General features: G+C 46.1%; 1 protein-coding gene across 1 annotated transcript in view; it reads right to left on the bottom strand.

The window, feature by feature from the left end:
- Positions 1 to 1870: 1870 nt before the first annotated feature.
- LOC122814097 (jupiter microtubule associated homolog 1-like) overlaps positions 1871 to 22197 on the bottom strand; it is a 176676-nt gene continuing 156349 nt past the window's right edge. The window contains exon 5 of the mRNA XM_044086715.1: positions 1871 to 1893. Coding sequence (XP_043942650.1) covers positions 1871 to 1893 — 23 coding nt within the window. The remainder of the gene's footprint in view (positions 1894 to 22197) is intronic.

Raw genomic sequence — 22197 nt, 5'->3', positions numbered from 1 at the left:
CACATCTTGTTGGGTAGCAGATGCCACCACCAGGGCATCTACAACCACACCTTTAGTCAGAAATTCCTTCTCCGGGGGTGCAGACAAGAATTTGTTCGGGCGAGCAGGCACTGGTTCCACAGAGTCTGGGTGTTCCCACGCCCTTCGACAAATCAAATCTAGGAGCTCGAAGGGCGGAGGGCTGAGCCCCGAAGGCCTTGAGGAACACCGACTCGTCAGCGGAAGGGGGTTTGGAATTCCAGCCGCCTCGTTGCTTGAGGACTTCCAGGATGTCTGCAAAGGAGACATCATCCGAGGACGACTTGGGGGACCCCTCCGCATCATCAAGATCAGTGTCCGACGTGATAGACTCATCGGGGGAATCTACGTGCTTCCTCTTGCACGATCTCTTCCTTGGGGGTTCCTCCGAAGACGCTTCAGAGGGACCCCCAGGAGGAGGGGAAACCCCACTGGGGGTGACCTCAGGCCCCAGGGCTCCGCTGTCTAGCGACAGGGGAACTACAAAAGACCCAGTCTCCGCGCCTAGGGAAGGTGCCGGTGAGACCGTGGAGGTAGCCAAAGATGATTTGGCCAACGCACTCCTCATAGCTCTGAAGGCCGGACCGCCAGAGTCCTGGGAAGGTCCAACCCCCGGAGCCACAACAGTAGACGGAACCCCCGCAGCAGATGCACCGAGAGGGAGGCTCGGAACCGAAAACATCGGTCCCGAAATGCCCCCCCGGGCCCGACCGAAGAGGTCCGTGTACTGAACTCCGACCCAAGGGCCGGGGTTGGAGTGAGGGTCGGAGCTGACCCGAAAATCTCCATCGGCTCCACTAGCACCAGCTCCAACGGTGCCAAAGCTGTTGGAGGAGGAATCACAACTACAGAGTGGGCCATCGGCTCCGAAGCAGACTGGGCTGGAGCCAAAACTAATTTCTGAAAGACTGGGGACTGGAACAGTCTTTGAAGCACCCTGTCGATGTCCGCATCCGACATCTTGGAAGAACTGGAGGAGACCGAACGGGTCCGAGTAGACTTCTCCATCGGCTCCGAAGGGCTAGGGGACCGGCGCCGAATTGATTCGATCACTATCGGCGCCGAGGGAGACCCCAAACTAAATTTCCCTCGGTGCCGAAGAGGACTTCGGCGCCAACGGGGAAGAGTCTGAGCGGGCAACCCTTATCGGCTCCAAAATCAGTGGAGCCGATGAAGGTGACCCGCCTCTCGAAGCCCCAGCCATCGGCTCCGAAACCAGAGGAGTCGAGGCTGGAGGCATCGAGGCAGACCATTCCGCCCTCGGCTCCGAAGTCCGTGGAGCCGATGGAGAAGCCTGCCTAGATTTCTTAGTGGTCGGTTCCGATGGGCTGGTCGGAGCCGACTACTTCTTTTTCTTAGCCGGAGAAGGAGAAGAAGATAAGGCCTCTTCAAAAGAGGGTTTGATAAGCCCTTTTAATATTAATTTATTCTTCCTCTCTTGGAGGACCCGAGATGAGAAGGAGTGACACACGCTGCAAGACTCCTGAAGGTGTTTGGCACCCAAACAATAAACGCATAAGGAGTGATCATCAGTAATAGACATATTATAGTTGCAGCGTGTGTACTTCTTAAACCCTGAGGGTTTATGTTCTTTAGACATGATGCCAATGGTATGCAATAGTACAATGACAACGTATTAGCCTAGAGCTACTACAGAAAAAATTCCTAACAGAGCAAGAACTTTTTTTTTTTTTTTTAAACAAGAAGGGCAGTCAAAGCCCAAGAAACAGTTAGAAGACTAAGATACCAAGGAGGGCCAAGAACCCTCTAACTAAAACGAGTGCTTGACCTACCAAAAGCAAAAAACAGTCACACACAACAGTACTCAACAACGCACGAGGGGAAGGCCCCTCTAACTGAAACGGGAACCTTTCCCTGTGAAAACACAAACTTTTACCACAAAAATTTAACAAATAAAGTAGCTAAATACAGCGATAGCCAACAGCTTTTGGTTAATTTTAAAGAAATTTTCTGACAGAAAAATTCTCTCAAAAAGACACTTAGCTCAGCCAAGTTCGAGACACGTCCTAGCTTGTAAGCGGAGATCTGGGGGATTAGTGGTGGTGCATCCTGGGATAGAAAATAGCTCAGCCAATAAGAGGCTTCGCTCTATAGCATAGCGTGCCGAGCCCATCAGTACAGAATGTAGGCGAGATAGGATCACATAACATCGGAAGCATCATCAGTAGGTTTGGACCTGTGCGGTCTGTCTTTATCTTTAAGTATTTTCAGAAGATATGCTGTCTGATAGCTTACCGAAGCCATATCGGAATTAGAGGACTAAGCAAAAATGTGGCTAGAATAAGGGCCCGACGACGGATAGTTCTGGCTTTGAACAAAGCACAGAAGCAATGAGGGATGCCGTGGTCTGGGCCTAAACAAGTGACGCAGTAAGAGTTGAAGTCTCTAGTCTCGGTGTAGTATTAGTTTTCCACAGGCGAGACAATTAGCTTTTTCTGACATCAGTTAGTGCAAGAAAAAAAAAAAAAAAAGGCTCCCCAACGGGGTACTTAGCTTTAGTAGACCAACCAATTCAGTAGACAAAACTCTTGGTAGCGGCAGACCGGCACTTATGCGGACTGCTTCCGCTTCGGGCTCCAGAGTAAGAAAGACTGATATAAAGAAAAGCAGCACATGCCATTACACTACTGACTACCTGACGTCAGTACTCAAGCGACAGCAACCGATGCAGAAATACCAAGTCTCTGGTATTTGGGCCTGCCAAGGGCTACCCTGGCAGGGATAAAGTACAGTTGTGTACACTTACCATAAATGTAGATGTTGAGTGTGTATTCACTGTTGCAGTCATTACATTTGGGTTATCTGCCTGCAGGTAGCTCTCAGCCGGCCTGAATACCAGAGTCTTCAGATTTCTGCGTCGGATGCTGTCGCTTCTTCCACGACATCAGGGGTATAAAACATGCAGCAAGATGCCATTACATCAGTTTTTCTTGCCCCAGATGTCAAGTGCCCCCACAATAGGAATTATATGGTATGGTATACCCCCAGCAAAAAGCAAATACACATAAAATAATATCTGCCAAACAAAAAGGAAAGGTAGAGCCAAGAGAAGTCAGGGGGCTGGAGGGAGGGTAGCCAGAACTGCAACAGTGAATACACTCTAACATCTACATTTATGGCAAGTATGGCAAGTGTTCACAGCTGTACTATGTTTTGCGCGTTTCACTGTTGCAGTCATTACATTTGGGTAGATTCCCAAAGCTATGGTTGGGAGGAGGAATTTGGATAGCATTAGGGCCAGCTATAAGACCCAGCAAGACTGCAGTGGCAAAGCCAGCTCTGGATTTAGAGAAAATTGGCAAATGATAATGCTTGGTGAAAGTATGTACAGAGCTCCAGGTAGCAGCTTCCAGGATGTCCCTGGTAGGGACTCCTCTGAGAAACGCCGTAGAGGTAGATACAGTCCAGGTGGAATGTGATCTTATCCCCTGTGGGGCAGCGTTTCCATGGTGCTTGCAGCAGAAATGGATCCATTTGAAAATGGTTTGCTTTAAAATGGCCCTCCCCTCTGCCCCTGCAGCAAAGCTAACTAGCAAGCTGGTCAGATTTTGAGAGGCTTAGTTCTGTCCAAATAGAATCTAAACGGTCTGTGCACGTCCAGAGAATGCAGTATCCTTTCCCCCTTATTTTGAGGATTAGGGAAAAAAAGTAGGCAAATGCATGGACTGGTTTACAGCCACACTAGACACCACCTTGGGCATAAAGGATGGATTAGTTATGAGGGAAACCCTGTCCGCATGGAAGATAAATGAATGGTTCCACTGTCATGAGGGCCTGCAGTTCAGGCAGTCTTCTTGCAGAAGTATGGCCAGAAGTAAGGCCGTCTTCCAAGAAAGGAATTTCAACTCTGCTGTAGCATCTGGTTCAAAAGGGGGAAGACTGAGTTTTTCCCATACAAAGTTAAGGTCCCAAGCTGGAGTGGGAGCTCTCCGGGGGGGGGGGGGGGACTGTAAGGAATTTTTGGCCCCTGTAAGGAATTGTTTTAGCAAAGGATGAGAGAAGAGGGGTGGCTTAGTATTATAATGTGCTGGAATGGCAGAGGCATGAATCTTAACAGAAGAGAAAGAAACCCTTGGAACATTTCTGTTATCTAGACTATGTGATAAGCTGGGCACTGCTGTGCCCATCCCCTGAGCCTGGCTCCAGGAACAGTATCTTTTCCACTTTTCTGAAAAAATTTCCTAGTACGAGGCAAGCCCCAAGAATGACAGAGGAGAGCTCAGGGAATTAGCCAGGCTGCAAGGTTCAGGGTTTGACACGGAGGGTGGAGAATCTGGCCCGCCTGCAGGGACAGCAGGGAAGGGGTCTGAGGCAGGTGCCATGGTTGCAGTACTGACTGCGTAAAAGGGGGTACCAGTGCTGGTGTGGCCAGTATGGGACAATCAGGATTGTCCTTGGCTTGTCCTGTTTGATCTTTAGTAGAACCTTAGAGAGGAGAGGCAGAGGGGGAAGGCATTAATTCAGAGGCTTTCCCAGGTAAAGGACAGGGCATCCACTTTCCAAGCTTGACTGTGGGGAGTTCTGGTGCAGAATTTGTTCAATTGGTAGTTCTGAGGGGAGGCAAACAGGTCTGCCTCTGGTGTCCCTCATTTGTTCAAGAGCTTGGATATTTTGGGTTCCCGCCCTGAAACATAGGTATGGTCTGCAGGATTCCCTTACTGGGATGTGCAGGTAAGCTTCTTTTAAGTCCTGGGTTGCCAGCCAGGCATCCTTGGCTAGCATAGTAAGAAGCCGTTGAAAAGTTAGCATTTTGAATTTTGGAACCACCAGAAAGGTGATGGGAATAGAGACAGGATGCCAGGAGTTCTTTTCTGGGAACCAAAAACAGTCTTGAATAAAAAAGTATAGTTTTGTACCTACCATAAATGTAGATGTCCGATAGATATGCAACTGCAGTCCTGACATATGGGTTGTCCTGCCTCAGGCAGCCCCTCGGTCGGCCGGATTCCAAAGTCTGGGTCCGGCGTCGGCTGTTGTCGCTTCTTCCCCGATGTCAGAGCGGCTGGGGTATAAAATCATCAGCCAACGCCATCTTCTTCAGTGTTTCTTGCCCCAGATGCCAGGTGCCCTCCAAGGAAGGCTAAATTTAGAGAATGCATAAAATTCCAGACATGCATAATAGTAATAAACAGATGCACCATAAAAACTATCCCTAGCTAAGTTGGAAAAGGGGTAGTGGACCCAAAAAGGTAAATTACTGAGGGGTAGGAGGGAGGGTAAACCTGACTGCAGTTGCATATCTATCGGACATCTACATTTATGGTAGGTACAAAACTGTACTATGTCCTTCAAGAATGCAACTGCAGTCCTGACATATGGGTAGAATACCATAGCCAAGCTGGGGGTGGGTAGGATCTAAGAAAAAGATGGTGTAGCTAAAATACCCTGCAGGACTGCCGAAGCAAAGCCTGCTCGGGATCTGGAGTATAAAGGCAGGTTGTAGTGCTTGGAAAATGTATGCACGGAGCTCCATGTAGCAGCTTCTAGAATGTCCTTTGTAGCCACCCCTCTTAGAAGGGCTGTGGAGGTGGCTATAGCTCTGGTGGAGTGTGGCCTGATATTGGCTGGCACACCTTTTCCATGGAAAGAATAACAGAATCTGATGCAGTGTCCAATCCATTTTGAAATTTTTTGTTTGGAAATTGCCTTTCCTTGCACTCCAGCAGCGTAAGCTACAAATAGTTGGTCAGACTTTGTTGGCCTTTGTTCTGTCCAAGTAGTAGCGTAATTGTCTGTGTATGTCCAAAGTGTGCAGCAGCTTTTCTCCTTTATTTTGAGGATTGGGAAAGAAAGTACGCAGGTGAATTGCTCGATTTAGAGACACCCTGGATATCACTTTTGGCATGAATGAAGGATTGGTTCTTAAAGAAACTCTGCCCTGATGAAAAATGAGGAATGGAGGTACTGCCATGAGGGCCTGTATCTCCGAGACTCTTCTTGCTGAGGTAATTGCTGAGGTAATTGCCAACAGGAAAACTGTTTTCCAGGAGAGAAATTGCATCTCTGAAGATGCTGCTGGCTCAAAAGGAGGAAGAGTTAATTTTTCCAAGACGAAGCTGAGGTCCCATGCAAGCACTGGTGGTTTCCTGGGAAGTTTGATATTCTTTTTCCCCCTTAGAAACTGTCTTAGCAAAGGATGTGAAAACACAGGTGGATCACAGTTGGATTTTGCTGAGATTGCTGAAGCATGTATTTTTATAGAAGAATATGAAAGGCCACTATGAAGCATTTCTGCCAAGTATTCTAGTATCTGTGGCATGTTTATTACTGATACATCTTAACCCTTGTTGGCATTCTAGGTGATGAATCTCTTCCATTTGGCTGAATACGTTTTTCTGGTGGAAGGTCTGCGTGCTTCTAGTAGGATCTCTTGAACTTTTTGTAGAGAGAGATATGGGTAGAAGTCATGGAACCCTCCAAGCTGTCAGCTGCAATGTTTGCAGGTTGGGATGAACAGTCCTCTAATTGTGCTGAGTTAGAAGCAGAGGCCATCGAGGCAGGGGCCATGGCTTGGTGCGAGATATGCTCCTTAGCAATGGATACCAGTGCTGCCTTGGCCAGACTGGAGCTATCAAAATACCTTTCGGTTGCTCTGCTTTGATCTTCAGTAACACCTTGGTCATTAATGGTAGAGGTGGGAATGCGTAGATTGTCAGAGAATTCCAGCTGAAGGAGAGAGCATCCATTCTCCAGGCTTGAGGATGGCGTGTCCTCGAACAGAACTTCTTCAGATGATGATTGAGGGGAGAGGCAAAGAGATCTATGTCCGGCCTTCCCCACGCACGAGTTATTTGCGAAAAAATGTCTGGATGCAGCATCCATTCGTGCGGGTCCAAAATGTTTCTGCTTAGACTGTCCGCCAGAACATTGTCCTTGCCTGGAACAAACTGGGATTGCAACTGTAAGTTCAGTTTCAGGGCCTTTTCCCAAAGAGTCATTGTTAGTCTGCAGAGGGGGTAAGAATGAGTGCCTCCCTGTTTATGTACCACATGACAGTGGTGTTGTCTGTCTATTAGCAGATGACCTTGCGGAAGAAATATTCTGAAGGCCTCGATTGCATGAATCACTGCCAACATCTCTTTGATTTATGTGCAGATGCATATCCCGGGGAGCCCATTCCCCTTGCATGCATCTGCCTTCCATGTGCACCCCCCCCATCCATGATCCGAGGCGTCTGTTGTAATGGTTTGACTTGCTTGAGGTTTGTTGAAAGACATGCCTTTGTTTAATTGACTAGCTTGTGCCCACCACAAAAATTCCGTTTGAAGACATGGAATGAGTGGTATAATTTCTTCTAAGTTGTGGCTGTGTGGAGACCATAAACTTTTTAGGTACCATTGTAGTTCTCATGTGTAGTCTTGCCAGTGGAATCAGAAGAATGCAAGATGCCATGAAACCCAGGGCCTGCAGGATTTTCCTTGCAGTCATCTGGGTGAGCTTTGCTAGGCTTTTGAAGTAATCTGGTAATTGTTCTTGTTTTTCTTCCGTGAGGAAAGCCATTTGTGAGTTTGTGCCCAGTTTGGCTCCCAGAAGAATTTATTTGTTGGGATGGCAGTAGTCTTGATTTTTGAATGTTGACTGTGTATCCCAAAGCCTGTAGCAAGTGTATGACATAGTCCAAGTTTCTTATCAAGGCTTGTTTGCTGTCCGCTTGTATAAGGCAGTCGTCCAGGTAAGGGTAAATTTGTATCCCCTGGAGTCTGCAATGTGCAATTACTGATGCCAGGCATTTCGTGAATACTCTGGGCGCAGTAGATAAGCCAAATGACAATGCTGAGAATTGATAATGCTCTGACCCTGCAAGAAATCTGAGGTATCTTCTGCAACTGTGTCTGATTGGGACATGCAGGTATGCCTCCTTGAGGTCCAGAGTAACCAGCCAAGACCCCTTGCCCAGCATGGGAAGAAGTTGCTGTAACGTCAGCATTTTGAATTCTAGCACAATGAGAAAGGTGTTTAGAGCGGACAAATCCAGTATAGGTCTCCATTGCTTTTCTTTTCTTGGAACAAGGAACAGTCTTGAGTAGAATCCCTGGCCTTGTTCCTGAGGAGGAACCTTTTCTATTGCTTTGATTTGTAGCAGCTTTGAAACTTGTACGAGTGCCTCTGCCCTTTGATTGTGTGGCAGGTTTGGCATGCCTTGTCTTGTTGGTAAGGTATGGAAGTGGAACCTGTAAAGTACAGTTTTGTACCTACCATAAATGTAGATGTTCGAAGATCCACATTGCTGCAGTCCTTACACTTGGGTAGTCCGCTGTCCTCGGTCGGCCCGAATATCAAAGTATAAGGCTGACGCCGGTCAAGGCGCATTAGACTGACATCAGGACGTCAGGGTACAAATGCGCATGACCGACGTCATATCCTCAGTCTTTTCTTGCCCCAGATGTCAGAAGACCCTACAAAGAAAGGTCAAAACCAAAAGACAGCAAACAACCAACCAACCACCCTTGCACTAATAATATGTACAATATATACAATATACACAATATTTACAACCCAACCCACACAACCGCCTCTAACTACAGAGGGAAGGAGGGAGGTAAATTGGACTGCAGCAATGTGGATCTTCGAACATCTACATTTATGGTAGGTACAAAACTGTACTATGTTCTTCATCTCACATTGCTGCAGTCCTTACACTTGGGTAGAATCCCAAAGCAGAGATAAGGGAGGATGGCAAAACTATAAAGAAGCAGGAGCTGCCAAAATGCCCTGTAAAACAGCAGTGGCAAAACCAGCCCTAGATTTAGAGTAAAGTGGAAGGTGATAATGCTCTGAGAAAGTATGCACTGAACTCCAAGTACCTGCCTCCAAAATATCTTTAGTTGCCACCCCCCTCAAAAAGGCTGTCGAAGTGGCAGTAGCCCTAGTGGAATGGGCCTAATCCCAGCTGGAATCTCCTTGCCATGATGGGAATAACAGAAAGCAATGCAAAACCCAATCCACTTAGAAATAGTTTGTTTTGACACAGGCTTGCCCTGAGAACTCAAAGCAAAAGAAACGAATAACTGCTGAGACTGCCTGAACTCTTTAGTTCTGCTCAAATAATATCGCAACTGCCTGTGTACATCTAAAGTGTGCAAAATCTTTTCCCCTTTATTTTGGGGATTTGCATAAAAAGTAGGCAAATGAATAGTTTGGTTTAAAGCCACACTAGAAACCACTTTAGGCATAAAGGAAGGATTAGTATGCAAAGATACCCTATCCTTATGGAAAATTAAGAAAGGCTCAACCGCCATAAGGACCTGCAATTCAGAAACCCTTCTTGCAGAGGTAATGGCCAACAAAAAAGCAGTCTTCCATGACAAATATTTCAACTCAGTAGTAGCTGCAGGCTCAAAAGGTTGTAGAGTGAGTTTCTCCAACACAAAATTGAGATCCCAAGCAGGAGTAGGAGCTCTCGTGGGGTCTTATATTCTTTGCCCCTCTAAGAAATTGCTTGAACAAAGGATGAGAAAACAATGGTGGGTCACAGTCATAGTGAGCGAAATTGCTGCAGCATGAACCTTAATAGAAGAGAAGGACAATCCTTTGTCCAGTAACTCAGTAAGATATTGAAGAGCCACACTTAAATTAGGCTCAGAAACATCAAAATCCTTTGCTGCACTCCAAAATAAAAATCTCTTCCATTTATCTGCGTACACTTTCCTTGTACTAGGCCTTCTAGCTTCCAAAATAACATTCAAAACTTGCTGTGGAAGCTGAGACCCTTTATGGTTCAAAACAGAATATGCCAGGCTGTTGGGTGAAGAGAGTGAAGTTTGACATTGAGTAAATGACTGTCCTCCTGAGACAACAGGTGTGGAATCGAAGGCAAAGGCCATGGAGGCTCCCGTACCAGACTTCTCAGTAATGGGTACCAGTGCTGTCGAGGCCAATCTGGAGCTATTAAAATCATCCTTGGCTTGTCCTGTCTGACCTTTAGGAGTACCTTTGGGAGGAGAGGCAGAGGTGGAAAGGCATACACATGAAGATTGCTCCAATTGAAAGAAAGAGCATCCACTTTCCAAGCTGTGGGATGAAACCTTTTCGTGCAAAACTTTGGCAACTGGTGGTTTAGTGGAGAAGCGAACAGATCTATGTCTGGAGTTCCCCATGACACTGTCAATTTCTGAAATACATGAGGATCCAATTTCCACTCGTGGGGATCCATAATCCGTCTGCTCAACACATCTGCTAAGGAGTTCTGTGCTCCCGGCAGAAACCTTGCCTGAAGATTTAGCTGTAAACTGAGAGCAGTCTCCCACAAAATCATTGCTTGCCTGCATAGAGGATAAGAATGTGTTCCCCCTTGCTTGTTGATGTACCACATGACAGTTGTGTTGTCTGTTAGAATCAACACCTGCCCTGGAAGAAGTAACTCCTTGAAAGCTATTAATGCAAACTGGACTGCTAACATCTCCTTCAGGTTGATATGTAGATGTTGCAGTCTGGCAGGCGACTTGTCTTGTATCCACTTTCCATTTAGATGAGCTCCCCAAGCTTTGTCTGAGGCATCTGTCGTTAGAATCTGGCTCGCCTCTGGCCGGGTCACAGAGAGTCCCTTGTTTAGGTGACATTCCTGAGCCCACCACAAAAATTCCTTTTGAATGCAAGGTATTATTTGAATGACAGTGTCCAGATCCTGGCAGTGCTGTGTCCATACATTTTTGAGATACCATTGTAGCTTCCTCATATGCAGTTTGGCATTGGGAAGCACCAGAATACAAGATGCCATGAACCCCAAGGCTTGAAGGACTGTCCTTGCAGTCAGCCTGGACTGATGAGACAATTGATGAAAGTAAAGGGAAAGATTCTTTTGTTTGTCCGGGGTCAAAAAGGCCATCTGGGATGCTGTATTCAGTCTTACACCCAGAAAGCACATGTCCTGAGAGGGTACTAGACTGGACTTTATTTCGTTCACAGAATACCCCAGGCATCTTAGCACTGCTATCACATATTCCAAATGAAGAAGAAGCTCGTCCCTTCCTTGAGCCAGAATCAGGCAATCGTCCAAATAGGGATAGATCTGTATTCCTCTTAGCCTGAAGAAAGCTATCACTGGAGCCAGAACTTTCGTGAACACTCTGGGCGCAGTAGATAAGCCAAAGGGCAATGCAGAGAACTGATAATGAGAAGTCCCAGCTCGAAAACGCAGATACTTCCTGCAACACAGTCCGATAGGAACATGAAGGTAAGCCTCCTTGAGATCCAAAGTTACCATCCAATGATCTTTGCCCAGCAGGGGTAAAAGCTGTTGTAACGTCAACATTTTGAACTTGGGAATGTCCAGATAAGTGTTGAGGATAGATAAATCCAAAATTGGTCTCCACGTGTTCCCCTTCTTTGGTACTAGGAACAGGCGAGAATAAAATCCTAGGCCCACTTCTGGCATAGGGACTGGCTGAATGGCCCCTATTTGAAGTAACAGAGAAATTTGTTTGTGAGCTTCTATTCTTTGCTGAGGAGGAACGTCCGGCATGCCTTTGAAAGGAGGCAAGGTATGGAAATAATACCTGTAACCTTGGTGTATGATATCCAATACCCATCTGTCTTGGGTAATTAAACTCCAATTTTCCTTGAAAAGTGTCAACCTTCCTCCCAAAGGTGCTGCCAGACGAGAAGGCTCTGGCAGCTGAAATGGTAGGTCATTGGGTCTGTTTACGAAAGGACTGACCCCTGCCCTCACCCGAAGACTGTGCAGGTGAACTCCCTGTTCTAGGCCTGAAAGAGCCCTGAGCTCTGCCCCTACCACGTCTAGATCTACCCCTAGACTGGGAATCATAAGAAGGATACGTCCACCCCTTGGCAGGGCAATTTCTACTAAACTTCAGAGGCTGAACCTGCAAAAAATCCTTAACAGTCTGCATAGACTTAGCCTTGTCTTCCATTTTCTTTAAGACTGCCTCAACAGGCGAACCAAACACATCAGATTGTAAAGGAGCATCTAAAATCCTTGTCTTAACATGGTCAGATAAATTCTGATCCCTCAGCCAGGCGTGCCTGCGAAGAACTGACCCAGTGGCAGCCACCCTAGAGGAGGCCTGTACAGCATCAAAACCACATTGCAAGGAATGCTTACCCACCTGTTCAGAAACATGTACTAAATCTTGTAACTCTTCACACTCAATACCTTCCGCCAGAGCATCTACCTTAGACTTCAATTGAGAAAGTAGATAGTTTTGGTATTTCAACATGTGAAACTGGCAATTCAAAGCCCTCATAGCAAGGGTGGAAGAAGTATAGACTTTCTTTCCCCATCTATCCAAAGCCCTGGCCTCTTTATCTGGAGGAACCGGATTTTTAACAGAAGCCTTAACACCCTTAGGCCCCTGACTAACAGTTTCTGGGTCCACCCTAGGACTCTTAAAAAGATACTTATGAGCTTCAGGCACCCTGTAATACCTATCCGGTTTAACAGGAGCAGGAGGCAAAGAATCAGGATTAAGAGAAGCCTCTGCAAACACATCTTCCACAACATCCAGAACAGGAGGTATAGCCAAAGGCCTATGCTGGGGTAAAAACAAAAATTCCCTAAGCCTTTTCCTGGAATCAGAGAAGTCCTGACCTTCCCACTTAAAATGCTCCCTCATGGAATGAAGAGTCTCTGAAAAAGAAAAATCCTCAGGAGGAGAAGCAGAAGGAGTAGAATCATCCACATCAGAATCAGAATAAGGAGAATACTCCTGCAAGTCTTCAGCCGAAGACTCTGAAACATCCGAAGCCTGCTCAAAACTCCAACTCAGGTTCCACCCTAGGCCTCTTATCAGGAGGGGGCAAAGAACCTCTAATCAAAGTAATCAAATCTTCCGCCATTTTAAGCATATGCTTCTTGGGCACAGATCCTGAAGAACTAGGAGTGACACCAACTGAAGCTAAACCTGGCCTGCCTCTGGGAGAAGCCTTGGAAACAGAAGGAGAAGGCCTAACCACCCTAGGAAGGGAGGGGAGTACAGAAACCTGAGAGGCCCCTTCAGCCTGACCTGCCTCCTGAGAGGCCACATCCTGCAATAACAAAGTCTCCCCTTGGGACTCCAGAGAAACCTCCGGTGGAACCCCCGGCTCCACCGACACCTCTAAAGAACCGGCGTCCGGTACGGACGGCTCTTCTTGCCTGGGCTTAGCTGCTTTGTCCTTGCGCTTCTTCAAAGAAGCAGGCGTCGGAGCATCCGACGGCATATTATAATTGCACCGCTTCCCGAAGACTAACCTGGCACAATCTAACCTTCTCTTAATAGTGCGCTTATTGAATCTAGCACAAAAGCGACACCCTACAACGTCGTGCTCAGGCCCTAAACAAGGAATACACAGAGTATGATAATCTCTATGCGGTATCTGTTTCCCACAAGAAATACAGTTATTCACTTTTTCTGACATCCGGTAAACCACTGAGGCAAGAAAAAACTAAAATATTCCCCAACGGGGTACTTAGCCAACTTTGACTCGGTCTGAAACTCCGAATTCGAAAAATTTCAGAACGCCGAACGGCACTTGCAACGCTGCTTCTGCATCGGACCATGCGGCAAAAAAGACTGAGGATATGACGTCGGTCATGCGCATTTGTACCCTGACGTCCTGATGTCAGTCTAATGCGCCTTGACCGACGTCAGCCTTATACTTTGATATTCGGGCCGACCGAGGACAGCGGACTACCCAAGTGTAAGGACTGCAGCAATGTGAGATGAAGAACATCCTTTGTCTATTAAGTTCAAAATCTATCTGTCCTTTGTAAAAACGTGCCAATTTTTTGAAAATAAGGATAACTTTCCGCCTAAAGGAGCTTCTCTGAGCCTTGGTCGGCGGTGTCAAAGTAAAGTCATTGTGATTGTCCCTGCGGAGCAGTGGGAGTCCCTGCGCCACTTCTCTGATTAGTTGGTTGCCATTGGCGGCCCCTGTAGGAGCCTCGGTATTGCCCTCTACCATGCCTGCTTTTTCCCCTTTGAAACTTGTCAGTGTCTGGAAAGGACCAATTCTTTGAAGGCCAATTCCTGCTGAACCTTGGTGGCTGAACCTGGAGGAAATCTTTGACTGTTTGTACTGATTTAGCCCTTTCCTCAATTGATTTCAACACACCCTGTGCATTAGCACCAAATAGCTTGTCTTTTTCCAGAGGTGCATCTAGAAGCTTTACTTTAACATGATCTGGCAATGACTGTTCTTTCAACCAAGCATGTCTACGTATGACGCCCCTGTCATAGCTGCCCTACATGAAGCTTCCAATGCATCATAACCACACTGAAGAAAATGATTGCTAACCTGCTGAGTATTATGAACCAAATCCTGCAAAGCCTTTCTATCTAAAGGCTCAGGAGAGGCTAACTTTTTCTGCAAATCATCCATCAGAAAATCTTGATACTGAAACATATGAAAAAGACAGTTAAGAGCCCTCATGGCAAGGGTGGTAGAGGTATAAACTTTCTTACCCCACCTCTCTAGGGACCTAGATTCCCTGTCTGCGGGCAAAGGATTCTTGGTCGTGGAAGTGACCACTCCTTTGGGCCCCTGAGAAATAGTTTCTAGATCAACAGAGTGGGCCTTAAAGAGATGTTTATGAGTTTCAGGAACCCTGTAATATCTGTCTGGCTTGACAGGAGCAGGAGGGAGAGAATCAGGAGAAGTACTGGAGTCTGAGAACACATCATCCAATACATCTAACACTGGGGGAAATAGCTAAAGGCCTGTGCTGGGGTAACTTAAGGAAGGTCCGAAGCCTTTTCCTGGAGTCGGAGAAATCCCTGGCCCTGCCACTGAAAATGCTCTCTCATGGAGTGGAGAATTTCCCCGAAAGAGATCCTCAGGAGGAGAGGCAGAGGGAATGGATTCATCTGTATCAGAATCCTCGTAGGCCGGGAAGGGTTCTTCCTGGGAATCTGAAAGGCCTGACTCACCAGAGGCTTCATCTGAGGAAAGGGTATCTGTCTGCTCAACCCTAGGCCTTTTGTCTGAAGGCGGCTGAGAACCTCTGTCTGGATGAGCCTGAGAGCCCCTGATTAAAGAAATTAGATCTGCAGCTAAAGTCATGATCTGTTTATCCGAAGTGAGAGTCTGTGAAAAAGATTTAGGAGGGTCAGACTTAGCCTGGCTGGCAGCCTTAGCACGTGTGTAGGCCTTGATGGACAGGCACAGGAGGCCTAGCTGTCCCACGTGCTGGAGTAACTGTCCACCGGTATGGTGTCAAGCAAATCTTGGGCTTCAGTTTCAGGAGGAAAAACAACAAACGGCACAGAGGAAGCCTCCGGGACCGTAGTGTGCGGTAAAACCGTGTCATCGACCTGGAGCGGTTGAATTACCGCCTCCGAAGAGACAGATACACTCGCGGTAGGCTTAGGCGTGGTGTCGGTGGAAGTCGCGGGCCACGAAGGTCGGTCCCGGTCCTTTCGATTTTTGGAAACGTGTGCTGTCGGAAGCTCCGACGGCATGACATAGGAGTAATTTCCCCCAAAAAAGTCTTCAGCAAATTCTGCCCGGCGCCTAAGTGTGCGCTTACTGAAGCAAGCACAGGCAGCGCAGGCCGATACATCGTGGTCTGGGCCCAGGCAGGGAAGGCAGTAAGAATGGAAGTCCTTATGAGGTATTTGTTTACCACAAGACAAACAATTATTAACTTTTGCAGTTTTATCTGACATCGGCTGAGGCAAGAAAAGGTTCCCCAATGGGGTACTTAGCTTTTTGATTACTTCGGTAACTGAAAACACAGGAGCTGGCCGACCAGCACTTGCGAACTGCTTCTGCTTCGGGCACTGCGCGGCAAGAAAGACTGCAGAAGATGGCGTCGGCTGATGGATTTTATACCCCAGCCGCTCTGACGTCAGGGAAAAAGCGACAACAGCCGACGCCGGACCCAGACTTTGGAATCCGGCCAACCGAGGGGCTGCCTGAGGCAGGACAACCCATATGTCAGGACTGCAGTTGCATTCTTGAAGGACATCCTTGTTCCCCTTTGTTCTGCTGGGACAGATTGAATAGCCCCAATACGGAGGAGAGATGGCATTTGTTTTTGGGCCTCCGCCCACTGATTTGGGGGGAGGTCTGGCCATCTACGTGGGATTGGGAGTGAGTGGAAGTGGAATCTGTATCCTAGGGAAACAGTTTAAAACCCATTTGCCCTGGGTAATGAGTTCCCAGTTTTTTGCATGCAGGGCGAGCTTTCCTCCCAAGGGAGCAAGTAGCTGAGCAGGGCTTGGAAGAGTTAAGGATAAGTCATTGTGCCATTTTTCTATAGGGGGGAGACTTGCTACTCCCTGCTTTGGAAGTGGGAGCCCCCCCCCCCACTGCTTAGATCTGTGCATAGCCTGAGACTGAAGTCTTGGTGGTCTGCTGCTCCTGGGTTTGGACTCAGAACTGGAAAAGACCAGTTCTTTGAAGGCCAATGCCTACTGAATCTAGGAGGCTGTACTTGTAAGAAATCCAACAACCTGCATAGATTTAGCTTTTTCCTAAATCCTTCTGAGGACTTCTGCTTTGTTGCAGAAAAGGCATTCTTGGTTTAAGGGTACATCCAGTAATTTAGCTAACATGATCTGGCAAATTTTGTTCCTTAAGCCAAGCTTGCCTTCTAAGTACAGACCCCTTTCTAGAGCATCAAAACTACATTGCAAAGTATGTTTACCAACCTGCGCAGCAGAATGCATCAACTCTTGCAAATCTGTGTTCAGCACAGTCAGGAATCAACATAATTTTCTGTTTAAAGTAGTCCCATAATATGCAGCTGATACTTTAACATATGAAACTGGCAAAGTAGCAGAAGTGTACACCTTTCTTACCCAATCTGTCTAAAGCTCTAGAGTCCCTATCACAAGGGGTAGGATTTTTGGCAGTGGTAGCCTTAATGCCTTTTGGTCCTTGGGAAATTATGTCTGGATCCGCAGTATGATTCTTGGAGGAATTTGAGAAAGTCAGGTACTCTGTAGTACCTGTCCGGTTTCCTGGGAGCTGGAGGCCAAGTGTCTAGGGTAAGGCTGGATTCCAAGAAAACCTCATCTACAATCTCCAAAACAGGAGGGATAGCTAGAGGCCTGTGTTGAGGCAGGAGTAAAAATTCCCCAAGTCTCTATTGGGACGCAGAATACGTCTGGCTTTCGACACAATACTCCTGGCTTTCCCAGCGGAAATGTTCCCTAAGTGTATGCAAGGTTTCACCAAAAGAAAAATCTTCTGGAGGGGAAGCAGAGGTAATGGAATCCTCTGCATCAGAATCCTCATAAGTAGGAGAGGGTAAATCCTGGTAGTCAGAAGGAACAGAGATATCAGATTCCTTATCAGAAGAATCAGAAAGGAAACCAGTTCTAGGTCTCTTAGAGGGGGAAGGCTGGCTTCCCCTAATAAAGGTAATAAGGTCTTCTGCCATTCTAATCATTTGTTTTTTTGAGGCATATGGGCCCGAGAATGCGGTTTGGTCTGTTTTTTAGGCATAGTGCGAGTTAAGCCTAAGGGATTCAGTATTCTTAGCTTGAAACAGTCTGTTTAATATGAAAATCGGTAGGCCTGAATACACTCAGAAGCCGGTGCCTGCACAGCAGCTCCGATCCATCCAAGGTAGAGACATCCGCAGGTTCCATAGTCGAAGAAGCATCTCACAGCATACCAGACTCTAAATGGGTCTCAGTAGAGGCCTGCGAATCCATAGTAGCTGTATCACGGGCTGCGAAAGTGCCAGAGTACCGGCTGACCGGCGACTAGCTTAACGGAAGTGTCGTCAGCAGTTTTAGACAGACACATCGCATAGGTCCAATTTAAGTTTTTTCGAAAGACTGGTAGTCGGATGGCTTAAAGCCATTTTGGAGTACGGAGATAGAGAACGAAAGTATTTGGCTACAAAAATAGCCCTATGACTAATAGTTCGGGAGTTCAACAAGGCACAAAACCGACAGAGGGACACTGTGGTCTGGGCCTAAACAGGTGACGCAGTAAGAATGAAAATCTCCGAGGTATTTGCTTTCCACAGGCAAGACAATTGTTGATTTTTTTCTGACATCGGTTAGAGCAAGAAAAAAAAAAAAAAGAATCCCCAATGGGGGACTTCTCTTTTTGAAGACTTCAGGTCTAACTCGAAAACGAAGATTTCAGGAGTTGGCCGACTGGCACTTGCCAACTGCATCTGCTTCGGGCACCGCAGACTGATGTAATGGCGTCGGCTGCATGTTCTATACCCGTGACGACATGGAAGAAGTGACAGCAGACGCCGAAATCCAACAACTCTGGCATTCAGGCCGGCTGAGGGCTACCTGCAAGCAGATAACCCAAATGCGAGGACTGCAACAGTGAAACACGAAGAACATCCCTAATGTGATGACTAACAGTGAAACACTAAGAACATTCCATGTTGCAAGTAAAATCTGGAAGCATTCTTAGATTCACAGCAAACAAACTCCAGCATAATCAGGAAAGAACCCTTGCTGAAAATTCAAGTTCTGTGCTAAGACTAATTCCATTCCTCAAGCAGACAGAAATTGAAAGACCAACCAAGGGAGGAGCTGTGTTAATGTTAAATCTTTGGATTTGCTATTGAATGCAACACAAGGGAACATTCTACACAAGTGTGAGGGAGGAGGAAAAACCTTCCACCACCAGACAAAATGAAACATTTGCAGAGGTCAAGTTAGCACACTTTTTATCCCCCACAAGAGATGAGTGGATTCTGAAATGTGTACAATCGTTATGCCCATTCACAACACATGCAATGCTGAATGAAACTTTATTAATAGAGTACCCAGCTATAGCACTGGCTGAAGAAACTCAGTTCTTTTAGCATACATCATGTCAAATCAAGCACTTGTGTGGCAAGTAGGGAAGGGGTTTCATAAAACATCAACTAATCACACCACTTAACCTAGATACAATACACAAGTCTATTAATGAGCTTGAAAGCTACAAAGGTTCAGAACTGCAGCAAGTTCTCAGGAGCTTGCTACTTTCAATAGAAACCACTGAAAAAACACAGTATTGTATGAAAAGGAAAAAAAAAAAAAACAATTCACAGCCGTGTCTTTAATACAGTCCCCATTAATTTGTAGCAAGCTAAACAAAGTTCTTATGGCACACAAAGGTCACTGCCTGAAGATGATGAAGTCTTGAGTGCAAAACAAACCTGCATTAAATGCAGCCCCCATCTGGACACCTTTGGGGACAGGCATGCTGCCTAGATAAAATATAAAGGCATGCTCCATTGTTTCTGCACAGTAATGTCAAGTAAAACTGCAGCTAAACAGTCATTTCTGCAATAGTGAACAGTCTTCATAAACTTCCTTCCCAAAAGGCTGCAAACTGATCGGCCAGCCACAATTTCTGCTACCATCCATCATTTCATTACAAAAGTACAGACAAGTCAAAATAGATTCCAAGAAATTCAGTCATACGGAACAGATGAAGTTACTTTATGCAACGATACATACTGCATTACCAGCTTTTGGTAATCTGCACTGGTAAATGCATACAGTGACCAGTGCACCTGCAACAAGACTCCTCCCTTAGGAGCCATATATTCTACACAGGCAAAACACACAGGCTGGGATTTAGAGGGGTAGCCAAATGTAGAAAGTGCAGGAAGAGGCCAAGTGCATAGTATGGGAAAGTCAAAGGCACTAACTGCACAGGATCTTTTGGGAGTGTGTGCCAAGATGCGCACTACATGCAGGAGTGCATGTGTTTTTCTGCATGGTTTCTCATTTGCAACACTTGGCATAAAAATGCAGAAAGCCAATATTGGACAGAATCAGACGTGTAAAGTGGCAGTGCTGTACACCCGTTGTCCACCTATTTTGAATGCCATGACTTACAACACATGACAAAATCCACATTAAGGCATGGCAAAAGCATGTTTTGGTAGCCACCACAGTTAGTACTGTCAATGCTGTGCATCATAGGTACACACCAACAGCAAAGCTGACAGATCAGCAGATAAATTACTTCCAACTACAGAGCAATATATTATGCAGCCTAGTCAAACTGCATCACCCACACAGGGGATGACTCCTTTTGTGCTCAAAGAAGTGCAGTACAGGTCATCCTAGCTACACAGACCCTCCAGTGACATGCAAGGCAGGTCATGCGTTGGTCTCATGAGCACAATTCTTAATGCTAAAAAAGGAAATGCCTTGAGGACAGACTAGAACCACACCAACACCATGCATTCATTCTACTAGGACTTCAAGCTTCAGGATTCCAGGCATCACTGATGGAACCCATACTGTTAAGGTCCCACCTGATCCATGCACAAACAAGAAAGGCTACCATTCTAAACTGTCATCTAGTATGCAATACCAAGGACATTAGGAGTATTTCTCACTCTGGCATTGCACACAGTTAATGCATATCTGAACTATACCAATGGTTCCAGAGATGGGACTTCCAACTGGGTCAGCTGATTAACTGCATACATTGCAGTCAAAAGGACAATACAGACCACTTCTATTAACAGGAGCAGGCCACATGTCTTACATGTTGCAGGTGATACTAGCAAAGCCCCTAAAAGCAACCATCACCCCCCCCCCCATTCACAATGCTGGATATGCCCCTTAAAACACTTACTCGCTTACAATCCACACGTCATAGACAAAATGACAGGACATACAGAAGTCAGAAACACTGGAATTTAAATTTGGACTTCTGAAGAGTAAGCCACTGCTTTGATAGCTATGATGAATTACAGTATGGTCCGAGGTGTGCAGCAAAAATGCAGCATGCAACATTCCACATGATGCAATAAAAATACAACACAGCTAGATAAATACTAGGATATGCCATACACAATATAGCAGTAGCACTAGCAGAACAGGGAAGAAATAGAGGAGAACAAATGAAAGTCAGAGTCAAGACAGCAGTGGACAAATTACACTGCAAAGTGGCTGCATCTGGCCACAACTACAAAGTGACACTAGTGTGACAGCAGGTATTCTCTGCCAAAGACATGCAGAGCATGGTCTGGCCACACTGCAGACATTAGTATAGCCACAGAGGTTAAGGGTGGGCAGGGCAAAAAAAAATCACCACTTGAACACTGGGGAGAGATGGTGAGAGTGCAACACTACAATGTGGGATAGTGTGATGGGAAATGAAGTCTGCAGTCAAGTCTGGATGGTTACTGCACATCAGGCATCACAGAAACCCAAAAGATTTGGAGAAATTAGAGAATACCATGATGGGAATGGACCCCATTCCCAAGTCAAAGAAAGATTAAAGTTAATGAAATTAGTACAGTTTCAATTTGTCAGCCAAAAGTGCTCTTCTCAGCACCTGCAATGTGCCCAGTAAAGATGACTCCTGCAATTCGTATTGAATTGCATGTATGTATTGGTTAAGACAGTTATTCCTCCTGGAACATTCTGGATATCTTTCTTCCACATTACTCTCATTTCTGCCTGCAAATCGATATTTTATGACAGTCTCTGTATGCAAGACACCGTAGTCACCAGGTGTAGTGATTTCAATGATCAATGCTACTTTGTCTTTTCATGAACCACTATCTGGTTTTCTGGCATCTATCTTTTGAACTGCTGGTAAGGGGGGATCCCATGTAATGTAGACTTAATTTTGTATGATGCTGTGTGGTTAGTGTTTCCATTGTTTTTCAGCCACTTCAGTACCATAATGTTTACACAATCTCCAGTGCAACAGTCTTGCCACATTATTGCATCTTTCAGTATACAATCCTTCTGTCATTAGTATGTCACAACCAGCAACAAGGTGTGTAACTGTTTCCAATTGTTTTACAAAACCTTCATGTCCGTTTCTCCCACATGTTCAATGGACTTTGTAAACCAACATGTACGTAGACCACCATCTTGGGCAGCCAATCTTAACCTTTCATCTTTTGGCTTTAATTCGCCTCTCAACCATTCATGCATTCAATCCTGAACATGAGGTTCTTTCGTAAGTTTATGCTTATAACTATAATTTATGCATTTTCCACATTTCTTGCCTTCTCATCCCGATCCTTCACCTTGTAATTATAGGTATCACATTCTCCAGTGAGTGGGTTAGAATGTCACTATACACCCTTCCAGTTTTTACTGCATTAGATGTCAAGGATAACCTCTTCCAGTGAGAAGATGGAGCCACTATGTGGCCAATGCCAGCAACTGTACCAGCTGCCACAAATCACATCGCCCAGCAACAGGGCTGGGGTGGCACTGACATGCAAGCATCCATGTGTTAGCCAGCAATGCTGGGACTGTGTCCCAT

The sequence above is a fragment of the Protopterus annectens genome, chromosome 10.part0 (assembly GCF_019279795.1).
Source record: "Protopterus annectens isolate FY-2018-M chromosome 10.part0, PAN1.0, whole genome shotgun sequence".
NCBI lineage: Eukaryota > Metazoa > Chordata > Ceratodontiformes > Protopteridae > Protopterus > Protopterus annectens.
The sequence above is the reverse complement of the archived record's forward strand: the minus strand, read 5'-3'. Positions and strand labels throughout refer to the sequence as shown.